The sequence below is a fragment of the Chelonia mydas genome, chromosome 5 (assembly GCF_015237465.2).
Source record: "Chelonia mydas isolate rCheMyd1 chromosome 5, rCheMyd1.pri.v2, whole genome shotgun sequence".
NCBI lineage: Eukaryota > Metazoa > Chordata > Testudines > Cheloniidae > Chelonia > Chelonia mydas.
Window position 1 is genome coordinate 94129347 of NC_051245.2, and position 16243 is coordinate 94145589.

The 16243-nt window shown below is 41.9% G+C and overlaps 1 protein-coding gene across 3 annotated transcripts in view; it reads left to right on the top strand.

Moving 5' to 3' along the window:
* The window catches only part of LOC102942325 (carnosine N-methyltransferase), a 52572-nt gene that overhangs the window by 16965 nt on the left and 19364 nt on the right, over positions 1–16243 (top strand). For 2 of the 3 annotated variants that reach the window (XM_037901830.2, XM_037901829.2), the window contains exons 9-10: positions 3811–4006; positions 5037–5200. In XM_037901830.2, coding sequence (XP_037757758.1) covers positions 3811–4006; positions 5037–5200 — 360 coding nt within the window. Of the gene's footprint in view, positions 1–562; positions 999–3810; positions 4007–5036; positions 5201–16243 lie in introns of those variants that run through there. The other variant, XM_043547604.1, reaches the window with a different exon arrangement.

Here is a 16243-nt window from a genome sequence, read left to right on the forward strand (position 1 = left end):
GCAGATTTAATTTTTTTTTTTATTAACGCTAATGTTAAAAATTATACAGTACCCAGGTGAAGAAAAGAGTGTCTATAGATCTGGGTATAGGGCTTAAATTATCCAACCATGCCCTTTGCAAGGGCTGGGCCACTCACGGTGAGAGGGCGCAGTTGCCCCCTGGTACCCTGTTTCTTTACAGATAGGTATGGCACCTCTTTAAACATATTTTTCAATGGAAAATAGTCACCACTGACTCATCCCTTCTCTTCTCTCTCTCTCTCCCCCCCGTTACAAACTACTGCCCCGTTCCCTGATGTCGCCTGGGGCCGCGCTACGCTCTCTGGCCAGGGAGAACGACTCTGCTGCAGCCAGGCTGCAGTCCAGCGGCTCCGGCTCCGGCTCCGGCTCCCCTCCCTCGGGTGTCTAGGACACCCGATCTGGATCCTGCCAGTAGAGGGGAGGGGTGACACCTCCCCCCCGCGACAGTCCGCGGTTAGGCCGTTGACTTTTCTCTCTTGCGTTGTCTCACGATAACTCACGAGCGGGTAGGAGGGGTCGGACGGACTTTTGTGCGGCTGCGCAGACCGTGTCCGTTGCGTATCGCCGTTGGAGGGCGGTGTCCTCCCGTCAGATAAAGCAAGTGCGAGGCGCGCGCGTGCGCCTCTTTCTCTTGTGCCGGAAGCGGGCGGGGAAAGCGTTGGAGTTGTCGGCCGCGTGCGGCCTGTCCTGGCAGGGGCAGCTCCCGCTGCAGCCGCGGCCCTGAGGCGAGGAGGACACACCTCGGTCAGGGCGATGCTCAGGGGGCGCCGGCAGGGGGACTGGGAAGGGGATGGGGGGGAACAGCGGCCGTGGCGAGACCGGGCAGGCTGCGACGACGGGGAGGTTCCGTTCAGCAGCGAGCGGCTCAGGCGAAAGCAGCCGGAGCAGGGGACGGTGAGCAGGATGGAGGAGGAGGAGGAGGAGCGGCTGGAGGGGGAGCATTTCCGGAGAATCATCAACGCCTTCCGATATTACGGGTAACCGATACTCTGCTCCGCGGAAGACCAGGGACCCCCCCCTCCCCGCCAGTTTTCCTGAATCCGAGAGACCCCGCCGCGCCCCCCCCTCCCCCGAGGCCGAGAGACGAGACCCCCTACCCAGTTCCCAGGCCTGGTCTTCCCCCGCCCTGACCCCGAAGAAACTACCCGGGTGGAGCCAGGAAGTCACTGCCTATATAACTTTTCTGCCCATTTTCTCCCATGCACCCCTTTCTCTCTCTTCCCACCCCCCACGCCACCGGTGTGTGTCTGCTCCCCATCGCTCTCTCTCTCCCCCATGACAGTTGTTTCTAGTTTTTCTCTTATAACTGTAGCAATACAAACTTATTTATAAGTGGAGCTGAGTGCATGTATAGAAGTGATAGCAGAGCATGTTGGTTAAGCTGGTGCTTTGTTAGCTGGAGAAATACTAGAAGCGGTGTTGAGGGATCTTCATATCTTCCCCTTCGGGCAGAGTTGCTTAATTACAGGAGATGAAGTGAGCAGTACATTTTTCTGTTTTTTAAGGTGAACCTGATTGAGTTTTGGATAATAAATGTAAAAGTACATAATTATTCATAAACATTTATTTTGGACTGTTGAGATTGAACTTTACAGACTATTAAAACACTGCAAAAACCAGGCCAGTTAACAGCGTTGTATTCAGTACTGACGTTGAAGGATATAACTAACTCTCTGAGCTTGGTTTCCTACCAAAATAGTGCTTTATGGCCCTTCAAAAAACAATAAGCTACAGTAGAAAGCCTCAAAAATAATTTTCTCCCGAATGTATAGAACAGAGGAGACACATCATTTAAACCAAAAATAAATGATCTAGAGAAAGCAACTGTTTATAGCCACACTTGTGACATTAACTTGGAAATCATATGTCTTCCGTCACTTTAGAACCTTTTAGCAAATTTAAATACATGAAACAGATTTGGGATGTTATGATCAATATTATACTTTTTATATTTCAATTGACTAACTTAACATCTGGGGCCATTATAGTGCAGTGGTCTTGTTTGGACAATGTTAGGTGCCATTCATGATCTTTAAATTATAGGACCATCTCTTTCAAAAGAGCTTTAACCAGATTCAGTTGAAATGAGCTCCATATTTAATAATTAGTGTCAATAAAACATGTTTCAGATGGCTTTATTTTTATAAACTGTACCAAGGTTATTGAAATTAAAGGGTGTCTCTTCAACAGTCCAAATGCTTGAATATAGAAATATGAAATGAGTGGTTTTAGATACCCATGTAAACTGTGAATGAAGTGAGTTCCAATTCAGGAGTGAATGTCTCTACATGACTGTCTTAGCAACCATTAAGAAAGGGATAGATAATAAGACAGAAAATATTCTAATGCCTCTCTCATATAAATATATAAAAAACCATAATCTGTGGTATGCCTTGAATACTGCATGCAGTTCTCATCGCCCCATCTCAAAAAAGATGTATTAGAATTGGAAGAAGTATAGAGAAGGGCAACAAAATCATGGAACAGCTTCCTTGTGAGGAGAGATTAAAAAGACTGGGACTGTTCAGTTTAGAAGAGAGATGACTAAGGGGAGATATGATAGAGGTCTCTAAAATCATGAGTGGTGTGGAGAAAGAGAATAAGGAAGAGTTGTTTATCCCTTCATGTAACACAAGAAATAAGGGTCACACAGCAAAAGTAATAGCCGCAGATTTGCACAATGCACAGTCAACCTGTGTAGCTTGTTGCCAGGAGATGTTGTGAAAGCCAAAAGTATAAGTGGGTTCAAAAATAATTAGATAAGTTCACGGAGGATAGGTGCATCAGTGGCTTTTAGACAAGATGGTCAGGGATGCAACCACATGCTCTGGGTCTCCTTAAACCTCTGGTTGCCAGAAGCTGGGAATGGACGATGGGATGGATCACTCGATAAATGGCCCTCTTAAATTCATTTCCTCTGAAGCATCTGGCATCTGAAGGTGTTAGAAGACAGGATACTGGGCTAGGTGGACCATTAGTTTGACCCAGTATGTACATTCTTCTGTTCTTAAATTTGCTATGGAATACCCTTAATTTACATTGATTTGAAAATATTGTACAGATCAGAATTAAAAATGAAGACAGCAACTTTATCCTATGTAGGTACAGTGAAATTTGTGTTCGTACTTAAATTTTCTGTTAATGAGGGGTTCAAGGTAGAGAACTAAGGCCTCAATTGTGTAGTGATTTATCCACATGCTTAATTTTCCATATTGTGAGTAGTTCTGTTGATTTAATTGGACTGTTCAGTGTGAAAAGGTAAGCATGTGCATAAGTCTTTACAGGATCATGGTTCAGGTAGATATATTGACAAAAACTTCTTCCTTATAGTGATGTTAAAAGTGAAGTGAGTTCCTTGTATCTTATGCAGCATAGTGTGTGTACTTTTAATATTATTTTCTTTACTTTTTCAATGCACAGTTAAAAGCTTGATATTTTCAAACCGTTTTCCGAATCAGTCTTATTTCCATGAATTTCTAATGGTATTAAAACCAATGTAGACTTCGGTTTGTGAACCAGTGCCATTGATGGTGACGCTAACGTGCACAGATCTGGGAATAGATAACTGCTTCATAATGTGCAGTCAGAAATAACCACATTCTCTATAAAATTCTTATGAATTGAGGGTTTTTGGCTTGGTTAGAGGATTATTGTGAAATGAGATCTAAGCTTTTTGAGTAAAGATGGAGAAGTTATGGTAGCTGTAATCTGGGGTATCTTCAAATGTGAGTTCTTTGCATTTATAGTTGAAGCTAAACACTGACAGACCTTAACTTTTTTATTTTCTAGAACTAATATGCATGAGCAAGTGAACAGAACAGAGAGACAGTTTAGATCCCTCCCAGCTAACCAACAAAACCTACTTCCTCAATTTCTTCTTCATCTGGACAAGATTCGGAAATGCATTGATCATAATCAGGAGATCCTACAGACCATTGTGAACGAGTGCAAACATATGTTTGAAAATAAAGAATATGGAGAAGATGTATGTAAAAATTGGACGCTTTTCATATTTCAGAAGTAAAAATTTCTGTACATTTTTTAGTTTTTTATTTCTTTTTCTCACTTCAGGTTTCCATTTCTTTTGTCCCCCCTCTCCCCCCCATGAATTCATTTTTGCTTAATTACCCTGCCCCCTCACCTTTGCATGTGTTATAGGCATGATTAATTATATTGTATAGTTTTTCAATAAAGGCATCTCTGGCTATTTTTTCTATATATAGGTACAGTTAATCATTCAGGAGAACAGTACTTGTCTGCTATGGCAAGTGTCAGTAATTACTCTTAATAACAGATCAGTATGATAGAACTCCAATGGAGTTCAAATCTACCCAAGTTATTTTTTTAAAGTTGACTTTTCACTTGGCTGCATTGACCATAAATAATGTTTTTGTAGTACATTAGTTTACACCATTCTTAATCACCTATGGGTTTTAGGTAAGTTCACTATTTGTGGTATTATAGTTCTGTAAAATTTTAGCATAATTTTCCCCCTACTTGATCTACATTTTTCTATTTTTGTAATGAAGTTTTACACTTATGAAGCTTAAGGGACTGGCAGTGATGGAAACTGAAGTCTTCTTTTTTTTTATATCCATAGGCTGGGTACAGTTCTGGGCAGCTCCAGTGTGAGCTTCTCCATGCTGCCTCATCAATGACCTGGAGGGACCTCCCTCTCAGAGTGAGAGGTTGTTCGATCTCCATACTAGCTCACCCCTTGTCCTTTCCTGAATAAGGACTACCAGTTGTGCTGAATTATGCTATATTAAGTATTGGTTTTGTGATGTGGACGCTGGTCTATTGAGGGCTGAGCTGATACCACCAAACTCATTTCATATAGGACTGTAAGCTGGGTTTGAGCCCTGGTCCCAGAGGTGAGAGGCGAGTGCTTTATCAACTAAACCACCCATATAGCTGCTACAGCATGTCTGTTTCAGTATTCAAAGCTAAGGTTGTTTGACGTCTTAAATTTCTGGATTTGTTTTTTGTCTAACTTTTATTTGCCCTTTAATCAGGAAAATGGGAAGATTGTGCCAGCGTCAACGTTTGACATGGATAAATTAAAGTCCACTTTGAAACAGTTTGTAAGAGACTGGAGTGAAACGGGGAAACCTGAGAGAGATTCCTGCTACCAGCCAATCATTAATGAAATTGTAAAGAACTTTCCAAAAGAGAGATGGTAAATAGTGCTTTGTTTTTAAGATTTATTATAAAAGAAAATATATAGGCCTTCCATGTTGCACGCCACTTGTAAAAAGTTTATAGAGAGTGGGGAAAAAAAAAGCTTGAATTTAAAAATATTTAAAAATAAGCGCAAATAGCGTTGGGTTAATTGCATAAACAAAAAATGCTTGTATGGTAGGGTAGTACAGTAGAATACAAAACGTTAAACCTAGAAATAATAAATCAGAATTATGTATTGTCTCTCTATGGGCCAATATTGATAGGTCTAAATATATTTTTATTATGTGAGTTCAAAAAGTTGTAATATAGTTAAGCCTAGTGATTCCACAGCAGCACAATACAAGGAATCAAAGTTCCAGTTTGGCAGCTGCTGAGAGTACTGTGATAGGATCCATGTCCAACTTGCCTTAGCTCAAGAGGAGGCCATAATATATGATCCCTTGAAGGGAAGGGGAAGTAAAATGTGGTTATCCTTGGTGAGAGGGGAAAGGAAATGAGTAAAAGGTTCCTTCACCTCTAGTACAGCTTTATTACATTTACAATCCTGTTTGTAAGTGTTCAGGCCCAATATTGATTTCAGGCACAAGATACAATGTATCTTGTAAAAATTCTCATCTGTTTGTGTGCATATCTTGATAAGTGACTTGACAAAGAGTAAGGCATGTCTGTGTGTCTGAAGGTAGGATGAATGCTGATATGGTAACAACCTAAAAAGAGCAAATTTATTTACCAAAAGTGATATAGTAATAAAAATGAGAAAACAATTCATTAATGAAATCCATGTCCTAAGAAGGTAAATATAAATGATTTAGTTACTGAAATTAGTGCAGTTGTCATAAATAAACATCATTTCACTTTTAAACTTACTGAGGCTCTTTTAATGAGGAAAAACAGTGGCGCACTGACACTTACGTTTTAATTTCATGTGTGAACTTGGTGTTTATAAAAGTGAGGACTGATAGCTCTGGCTATAGCCTAAGCTTGCTACAGCCAATAGCTTCCTCAGACAGTGCAAACAGTTCACCTCCAACCTGGCCTATAAATATTTCTTGCTACCTGTCATTTGGTTTTCTGCAGTAGAGCCTGCCGACCATTACAGACAGCAAAGTGTTTTTGATGCGGTCAAACATCCAAGTTAGAGATCAGCAAATTTTTTTGGATTGACTTGTCTTGAGGTGAAATGTTACTGCATCTCTTAGCCCAGTGGCTCTCAACGAGGAGTACACGTATTCAACTCATCTAGATCAGTGTTTCTCAACCTGGGGGTTTCAGCCCTTAGGGAAATCACGGGATCGGTTTAAAGGGATCGCAAGTGCAGGGTCGGCATTAGGCTGTGGCAAGCAGGGCAGCTGCTTGGGGCCCCGGGAAGCTAAGTTTCATGCCACAGCCTCACTGCCTGTGGCTTAGGCTTCAGACAAGGCTCAGATGTGAAAAACAGGCTCAAGTATCACACTGAAATTTAGGTACAATATTTATATTCCAGTTGCTTTATTTTATAATTATATGGTAAAAATGAGAATAATAAATTTTTCAGTAATAGTGTGCTGTGACACTTTAGTATTTTTATGTCTGATTTTGTAAGCAAATAGTTTTTAAGTGAGGTGAAACTTTGGGTAAACAAGACAAATCAGACTCCTGAAAGGTGTACAGTAGTCTGGAGAGTTTGAGAACCACTGACTTAGCCCACTAAGATTTCATTGGAAGATGAGATTTGTATAGCACTTTCAAAAATATAACTTGAATACTCTTCCCTTGTTAGATACAAGGCATTCAGGAATGTCTTCTTATAGAAAAGGTACAGTACGTTTAGTTTTTATACATTTAAGTAATCTTCTGTTTAGAAATTCCCTCATAAAAATGATAAAAATAGAAAGTTGCCCTGTGTTGTGGATATTTATGCATTATTATATTATTCTAAATTTCATAGGTATGTTAGTGCAGTTCAAGCATCAATATTGTCAGTGGCTTTTTCTTGTGAAATGGAAGCCTCTGTGTAAGACAGATCCTTGTCTTAAAGGCTAACAAGTTTTTTATATTTGGCTTCATGGAATCCCTCTTTTAGTTTTGCTTTGTAGGAAGGCTATGCTGGTGCTTCACTCCCAAAACCATTTGCAGTTCCTGTAACTGAATGTGCAATGGCAACTCTGAAGCAGTTTTCTATATGAAAGCCAAATTGGATGAAAGGTGGAGAATATTTATTAAGCTTTTCACTTCAGATATCTTAGGTGTACTGTTCCTACCAGGAAAAATGATGTAGAAAGAAAATTTAAATCTTTTTTTGACTTGTAACCCATAGATGAAAGCAGTACTTATGAATCCATGTACGTTAAATTTGGTAAATAGTGAAAAACATTTGCTTAACAAATATTTTAAAACTTTTTATTCATTCTGTACTTCGAGAAGGAGCTTTAATTTTGGGAAAGATACTGTGCATTCTTCATTCATAATGCAAGTTAAGTCTCTTCTTTCAAATGCAGAACTTGCCCAAACCTTAACTGTGGAGCCACGACTAATGTTTTTATGTCAAATGGCTTTGATAGGAAAATATGTAACTGAAGAAATCATATTCAGAATAAACTGCTTAGTAGTATAAAATAACTGTAGCTGACCATAGTTTTGAAATACAGTAAAGATCTGAACTTGAGCCCAAAAACTGAGGTAGGAGAAATTCTTTACTTTAGAATTCTGAATCCTAATTTTTTCCTTTATGTGGCTTTTTGCCTCTACCTCTTCAGGTTATAGGAGCAAGTTAGTGTCTTCTTGCTTTCCCACCTATGGTTGACTAGCAAATCATGACTTTTTTTTAGATGTGGACCTTGCCATACTTATTATAGCTTTGTCTCATAGGATTACTGTAATGTGCTCTACAAAAAGCTACACCTAGCAACCACTCAGACTGTAGATAATGCAGCATAGCAATGCCTGTCTGTCCAGGCTTTTTGCCTGAGGGCATATTTAGAGGCCAGTGAAGTTAAAGGAAGGTGGAAAACCTCTTTTATTGGCATTGAGCCAAATTGTTCCTAATGATTTAAAAATGGTATATGTGTAAAAGCAGTTCTGATTAAATTTGTCAAGTCTAAATTATTTTCCCATTTCTTACGCGACCAGTTGGATATAAGTATTTATAAAATGTTTATGGTGCAAGCATATTATTTGTTGTTCACGGTGTTTAGAAACAGATATGTAGACTTTTCAGACTAAAGCCTATCTTGAACTATGAGTTAAAAAAAGCTGTCATTCCTAGATAACTTTTCCCAACAAGACACACTGGATAAGACTATCCAAAGTACCAAGCCCTTAAGCACTCTTCAAAATTTCATCCAATTTATATTTTTAGCACAGTATATGAAACAATAAGCTTCAGTTTTCTCAAGTATACTTACTTTTGTTTGGCTTTTCCTAAGGCAGAAGTGCTCTGTCAGTTGGATTAATCATGTTGTGTTTTAACTGTAAGTGATTCAGGTTTTACACGTATTCGGAGTGAGTGTTAACAGATGCACTAAATAAATTCAAAAATAAATAAATTGGATCAGCCACTGCAAGTTAATTGACGTTTCTGTACAGATCTGTATGGGGCAGATTCTGTACAGATGCAGAGCTAAAGGAGGGATCATATTCATTAACTTTAAGAGTAATGGTCTTAATGTTAAAAATTAACTCTCAGGTTAAAATTTTCAAAAATTTGGCCATGGAAAAGCTCACTGTGTTTCAGCATCTTAACACTGTATGCCTGAAGTGGTAAAAGTCAAAACCTTTGATTTGTGATCAACAAACTCAAGTCAAACTTTACACTTGCATGTAGGAAGCAATATCCTGGCATAGATTGACTTCAGTTGACAGCTACATGATGATTTTAAGAGTTATTTTTTTTCACTTAGACAAAATATTTGATATCAGTTCCACCCCAGTAGCTATATGACCAAGATATTTGTTCTAAAATGCTGGTTGGAGGTCTAGCATTGTTTTTAGTCCCCATTGGTTTAGTTTAGGCCACTCAATCATATCTCAGTTCCACTTCAGCTGAGTGTCTGTGAAATAAAAGCACAAACATCTTTTCTATGTTTTAATACTATACGTTGGATTTCTTTAATGCATACTATAGTAATTTAAAAGAATTTGCTGTGTTTAAAACGCTACTCAATGATGGAAATGTGAGTGGTGCTTACATAATACATTTCTTTCTCTCTGCAGTATATCATGTCTATGCTCATATCCAGGGTGGTTTATTTGCTAGAATCTGGAAGATCTCTGGCTTCAGATTATCATGCCTCTTTGGGGCAACAGATGCAGTACAGAGTAGTACCCATTTTGAATGTTCATCTATTTTTGGAGTTTACTAGCAGTGTTCTCTTCCCATCATCCTTGCCCACTCTGTAGAAGAAGAAACTTGTATGGGCAAAAAAGGATATTACTAACCTGCTTCCTCTTTTTGGATGTTGGTGGGGAACAGCTGCTTCCCTTCACAGGAGGAATCAAGTTTGTTAAGATATGGAAGGGAATGCAAGGTGCCCCATCTGAGCAGAGAACAGTGTTTAAGGTACTCTTGCTGTTGAATATGGGGCAGATGGTGTTTCCCCTTTCTTCCATCAGAGTTGGTTCTAGAAGGTTGGGGAGTGGGAATCTTAGAGATGTTGGAAGCTGAAAATTAAAATTTGTTTCTCTTTGCTTCTAATGGGAAAAGCAGCCACAGGATCTTGTGATCAAACCAATGGGTAGAACTTCTGACTAGACTTAGAAAATGGGACTGTTATCTACCTATATACAGAGTTTATAACTCTTAAACTTTCGAGTATGGCCATGGAATTCTGGAATTCTCTTTTATGGAGGTCTGCTCTAAGTGTACTTTGAGGATGAAACTCTCTGGTATGAACATGACCACTCACCTAGAAAATAACATTTAAGGAATGCTATCGAGATTGGTAATGTCAACAGATTCACCTAGATGTCAAGTGTGGTTACGGGAAAATATATACACAAACGGTTATCAGTATGAGAATTGTCAGGATACGAGTCACCTTTTAGTTTCTTTTAAAATTTGTTTTGCTAGAATTATACATGCAGTACCTAGTTAGAATAATTTGTATTTGTTCACACACTCCAGTGTTAAGAATAAAATAGATGGGAGTTCTATAAGGTAGCACAGTTGTCTAGACACTGAACATGAGGATCTGACATAGCTGGTTTCATACGTTATCTCTTAAAGAAATGCCCAAGCCACAGTGACAGTTTGTTTATAGCTCCATGCACTCAGGTATCATATCATCACTTGTTTTCTATTCTCATATTGGGCCAGATTCCAGCCCTCACTGTGGCCCATGTGTAATTCCTTCAGAGCAGTGCAAACTTATGTGACCCTCTACTGCCATTCTATATGGCCCCCATGATAGGATCATGCTGTAGGCAGAGTGGTGATGCCAAGAGCAGGAGAGGGATTGATGGCACACTGTATGTTCCTGGTTTCAGAGTAACAGCCGTGTTAGTCTGTATTCGCAAAAAGAAAAGGAGTACTTGTGGCACCTTGGAGACTAACCAATTTATTTGAGCATAAGCTTTCGTGAGCTACAGCTCACTTCATCAGATGCATACTGTGGAAAGTGTAGAAGATCTTTATATATAGACACAAAGCATGAAAAAATACCTCCTCCCACCCCACTCTCCTGCTGGTAATAGCTTATCTAAAGTGATCACTCTCCTTACAATGTGTATGATAATCAAGTTGGGCCATTTCCAGCACAAATCCAGGGTTTAACAAGAACATCTGGGGGGCGGGGAGGAAAAAAACAAGGGGAAATAGGTTACCTTGCATAATGACTTAGCCACTCCCAGTCTCTATTCAAGCCTAAGTTAATTGTATCAGATTTGCAAATGAATTCCAATTCAACAGTTTCTCGCTGGAGTCTGGATTTGAAGTCTTTTTGTTGTAGTATAGCAACGTTCATGTCTGTAATCGCGTGACCAGAGAGATTGAAGTGTTCTCCGACTGGTTTATGAATGTTATAATTCTTGACATCTGATTTGTGTCCATTTATTCTTTTACGTAGAGACTGTCCAGTTTGACCAGTGTACATGGCAGAGGGGCATTGCTGGCACATGATGGCATATATCACATTGGTGGATGTGCAGGTGAACGAGCCTCTGATAGTGTGGCTGATGTTATTAGGCCCTATGATGGTGTCCCCTGAATAGATATGTGGGCACAGTTGGCAACGGGCTTTGTTGCAAGGATAGGTTCCTGGGTTAGTGGTTCTGTTGTGTGGTATGTGGTTGCTGGTGAGTATTTGCTTCAGGTTGGGGGGCTGTCTGTACGCAAGGACTGGCCTGTCTCCCAAGATTTGTGAGAGTGTTGGGTCATCCTTCAGGATAGGTTGTAGATCCTTAATAATGCATTGGAGGGGTTTTAGTTGGGGGCTGAAGGTGACGGCTAGTAGCGTTCTGTTATTTTCTTTGTTAGGCCTGTCCTGTAGTAGGTGACTCCTGGGAACTCTTCTGGCTCTATCAATCTGTTTCTTCACTTCCGCAGGTGGGTATTGTAGTTGTAAGAATGCTTGATAGAGATCTTGTAGGTGTTTGTCTCTGTCTGAGGGGTTGGAGCAAATGCGGTTGTATCGCAGAGCTTGGCTGTAGACGATGGATCGTGTGGTGTGGTCAGGGTGAAAGCTGGAGGCAAGTAGGTAGGAATAGCGGTCAGTAGGTTTCCGGTATAGGGTGGTGTTTATGTGACCATCGTTTATTAGCACTGTAGTGTCCAGGAAGTGGATCTCTTGTGTGGACTGGACCAGGCTGAGGTTCATGGTGGGATGGAAATTGTTGAAATCATGGTGGAATTCCTCAAGGGCTTCTTTTCCATGGGTCCAGACGATGAAGATGTCATCAATATAGTGCAAGTAGAGTAGGGGCGTTAGGGGACGAGAGCTGAGGAAGCGTTGTTCTAAGTCAGCCATAAAAATGTTGGCCAACTGTGGGGCCATGCGGGTACCCATAGCAGTGCCGCTGATCTGAAGGTATACATTGTCCCCAAATGTAAAATAGTTATGGGTAAGGACAAAGTCACAAAGTTCAGCCACCAGGTTAGCCGTGACATTATCGGGGATAGTGTTCTTGACGGCTTGTAGTCCATCTTTGTGTGGAATGTTAGTGTAGAGGGCTTCTACATCCATAGTGGCCAGGATGGCGTTATCAGGAAGATCACCGATGGATTGTAGTTTCCTCAGGAAGTCAGTGGTGTCTCGAAGGTAGCTGGGAGTGCTGGTAGCATAGGGCCTGAGGAGGGAGTCTGCATAGTCAGACAGTCCTGCTGTCAGGGTGCCAATGCCTGAGATGATGGGGCGCCCAGGATTTCCAGGTTTATGGATCTTGGGTAGTAGATAGAATATCCCAGGTCGGGGTTCCAGGGGTGTGTCTGTGCGGATTTGATCTTGTGATTTTTCAGGGAGTTTCTTGAGCAAATGCTGAAGTTGCTTTTGGTAACTCTCAGTGGGATCAGAGGGTAATGGCTTGTAGAAAGTGGTGTTGGACAGCTGCCGAGCAGCCTCTTGTTCATATTCTGACTTATTCATGATGACAACAGCACCTCCTTTGTCAGCCTTTTTTGATTATGATGTCAGAGTTGTTTCTGAGGCTGTGGATGGCATTGTGTTCTGCACGGCTGAGGTTATGGGGCAGGTGATGCTGCTTTTCCACAGTTTCAGCCCGTGCATGTCGGCGGAAGCACTCTATGTAGTAGTCCAGTCTGCTGTTTCGACCTTCAGGAGGAGTCCACCTAGAATCCTTCTTTTTGTAGTGTTGGTAGGGAGGTCTCTGTGGATTAGTATGTTGTTCAGAGGTATGTTGGAAATATTCCTTGAGTCGGAGACGTCGAAAATAGGATTCTAGGTCACCGCAGAACTGTATCATGTTCGTGGGGGCGGAGGGGCAGAAGGAGAGGCCCCGAGATAGGACAGCTGCTTCTGCTGGGCTGAGAGTATAGTTGGGTAGGTTAGCAATATTGCTGGGTGGGTTGAGGGAACCATTGCTGTGGCCCCTTGTGGCATATAGTAGTTAGGAAGTTTAGTGTCCTTTTTCTTTTGTAGAGAAGCAAAGTGTGTGTTGTAAATGGCTTGTCTAGTTTTAGTAAAGTCCAGCCACGAGGAAGTTTGTGTGGAAGGTTGTTTTTTGAGAGCTCATTCTTAATCTTTCCCTGTTTGCTGTAGAGGATGTTGATCAGGTGATTCCGCAGTTTCTTTGAGAGTGTGTGGCACAAGCTGTCAGCATAGTCTGTGTGGTATGTAGATTGTAATGGATTTTTTACCTTCAGTCCTTTTGGTACGATGTCCATCTGTTTGCATTTGGAAAGGAAGATGATGTCTGTCTGTATCTGTACAAGTTTTTTCATGCAGTTGATAGATTTCCACTCCATACAGCTAAATGCAGTGCCTTGCATAATGATAGGTTTCAGAGTAACGGCCGTGTTAGTCTGTATTCGCAAAAAGAAAAGGAGTACTTGTGGCACCTTAGAGACTAACCAATTTATTTGAGCATAAGCTTTCGTGAGCTACAGCTCACTTCATCAGCATGCATCCGATGAAGTGAGCTGTAGCTCACGAAAGCTTATGCTCAGATAAATTGGTTAGTCTCTAAGGTGCCACAAGTACTCCTTTTCTTTTTGTGAATAATTCTTATGCAAAAGCACAATGAACATCTCTTTCCTCCTTTACAAAGGCACATAGAGATTAATTTCTCACGATCCAAGGACTGAAGAAATGTTTAACCCTTAAAGTTAGCTAACATCAGTCTAGGCATTGGCTAGAGCTAATTCGCTTGAGTACAAGGAATTTCCTCAAAACCTCTATCACCACCACTCAAGTTCCTGGATGGAGTACATCATCTCTGCCTTAGTACAGGTCCTTGTTACTGGCACCGATAGGTTAGTAGTTTATAGTATTAGTTAGTGATAGTTAAATTTTTTTTATGATGTTTATCTTTTTAAACACTTCAGTTCCTGTTCTGAGTACTGTTGCCATTGCCAAGGCATGCCTCAGTCACCAGGATACAAGCCCTGCCACTCCTGCAAGAAACCAGTGCTAGTGAGAGACGCCCCCCCACTCCAAGTTGCCTGAAGTGTGATGCGGAGTTGCATGTCAGCGATTGGTGTCAAATTTGCAGGGACTTTAAACTAGAACCAAGAGACACAGGGAGGCCAGACTTTAATTTCTTCTGATAGATTCAGCTCTGCTCCCTCCATCTGAGAGACTTTCCTGTTTCAAATGGATGCCAAAGCACTTTGGTTTCAGTGAGGAGTGCTCCACCTGTAATGGCTGAGTCCTAGCACTGATTGTCTTCCTCAGAGCTGAGAAAGAAACATTGCAAGTTGGCCTTCACGGACTCAACATCAGTGGAAGGGCGATCCCCTGTACTGAAGGCTGGCAGGCATGCAGACAATGGAAATAGTCAATTTGAAGCTGAGACCATCGACTCCAGCACAGGCATTATCAAGACCATCCCCTGAGATGGCATCATCGAGCTAATCAGTGCAGTCTGCTTCTACCCACCAACTGGAGGCTATCCTTGTGCCATCAACTCAGGAGGCATTTGCTGCGACAAGGGACTTGTTCAGCCTCTAGGTACCGGTGTTGCTCATGATACAGGTGTCTCTTCACACGGTACCAACAACTGCAGGTCACACTTTGCCAGCTACTACAATACTGTGTTAAGTACTGTGGGCACCTCTGGATATCCAAATGTCTATCATACAGTGCTGTGAAGAGGAAAGCCAGCGATGATTTCTCCAGTATCGTTGTCCGCAGGCTCCCAACACTGATCACAGGCACCGACAGGATCAGTCCCCCAGCCTGCCTTGGTCAGAAGAGGCTGATTTATCTTCAGACTAAAAGGTCTGTTCATACGTCTCGCAATTGTGTCATGTACCTTGCTGTTTCCCTCAGAGGGCTTACCACTCCTTGTATCCACAGTAGAGCCCTTCCAGGCCAGCCTGTAGGGATCCATGGGCCTAAAGTAATTGAGTTTCTGGGCTTTACCAGTGCCATTCTGGAATGCTTTGGGATTCCCACAGATGTCTGGGTACTCTTTGTGCCCACCCCCTTCTGTGACATCAAGTAGGTGTTAAGAACCATCCCGCCAAGTACACCAGGAGTCAGTGACCAATACGACGCTGAGTACCATGCAGGAACTGATGCATGTTGCAGATGTTCATGTCTCCAGTTTCCAGGCGACTCTCCCTTTGAAAGGCCGGGGGGCTCCACCTCAGCCAATTATGGCTTTGGCCTCTTCATTACCTGATGAGGCAGTGGTTCAGATGATTAGAGGGCCCACCAGGACCTTTTAAAAAGGGTGGTTTCTGCCTTGGCTATCCAGGTGGAAGAGATTTTCTTGTCATTCCACAGGCTGATTGACATTTTAGCAACTGCTGGACTTCTTGGGTGGTGCTCTGATTAATGTAGCTATCCTGGAGCCCACCAAGGTTCTGTGGTGGACTCTGTCTTTCCTTCCCCCACATCAGAGTGAGCTGAGCGCAGATATCATGTACCCTCATATAAGATTAGGGTTGGAAGAGACCTCAGAAGGTCATCTAGTCCTCAAAGCAGGATCAATCCCAACTAAATCATCCCAGCCAGACCTTTGTCAAGCCCTCTCCATGGTTTGAGCACCTCTGCACCCATCTGTCTCCGGGGTTGCTGTTGGTCTCAGCTGCCGATGAGAAAGCACCAGGGGCAACAGTTGTCTACTTTGCAGTCAAAGGCTGCTACAAAACTTGACCTGTTGCAGAAAGCTTTATTCGATGGCTGGCCTGCATTTCAGGATTGCTAACTGCAGGGGTTGTTAGGGTGCTATGACTTCAACTTCTGAGGTATGGTATATTAAAAGAGACAGATGGCCAGAGAATGCAAGACAGGAATTTCTTGCCTTGTTGAAGAGGTAAATTAGTGGCTAGAACCTCACTTCAGGTGGGGGTGGACACTGCCGACTCTGCTGCTAGGGTCACGGCATCAGCCATTATGATTCACAGATGTTCATGTCTCCAGTTGCCAGGTTTGCCTCGAGG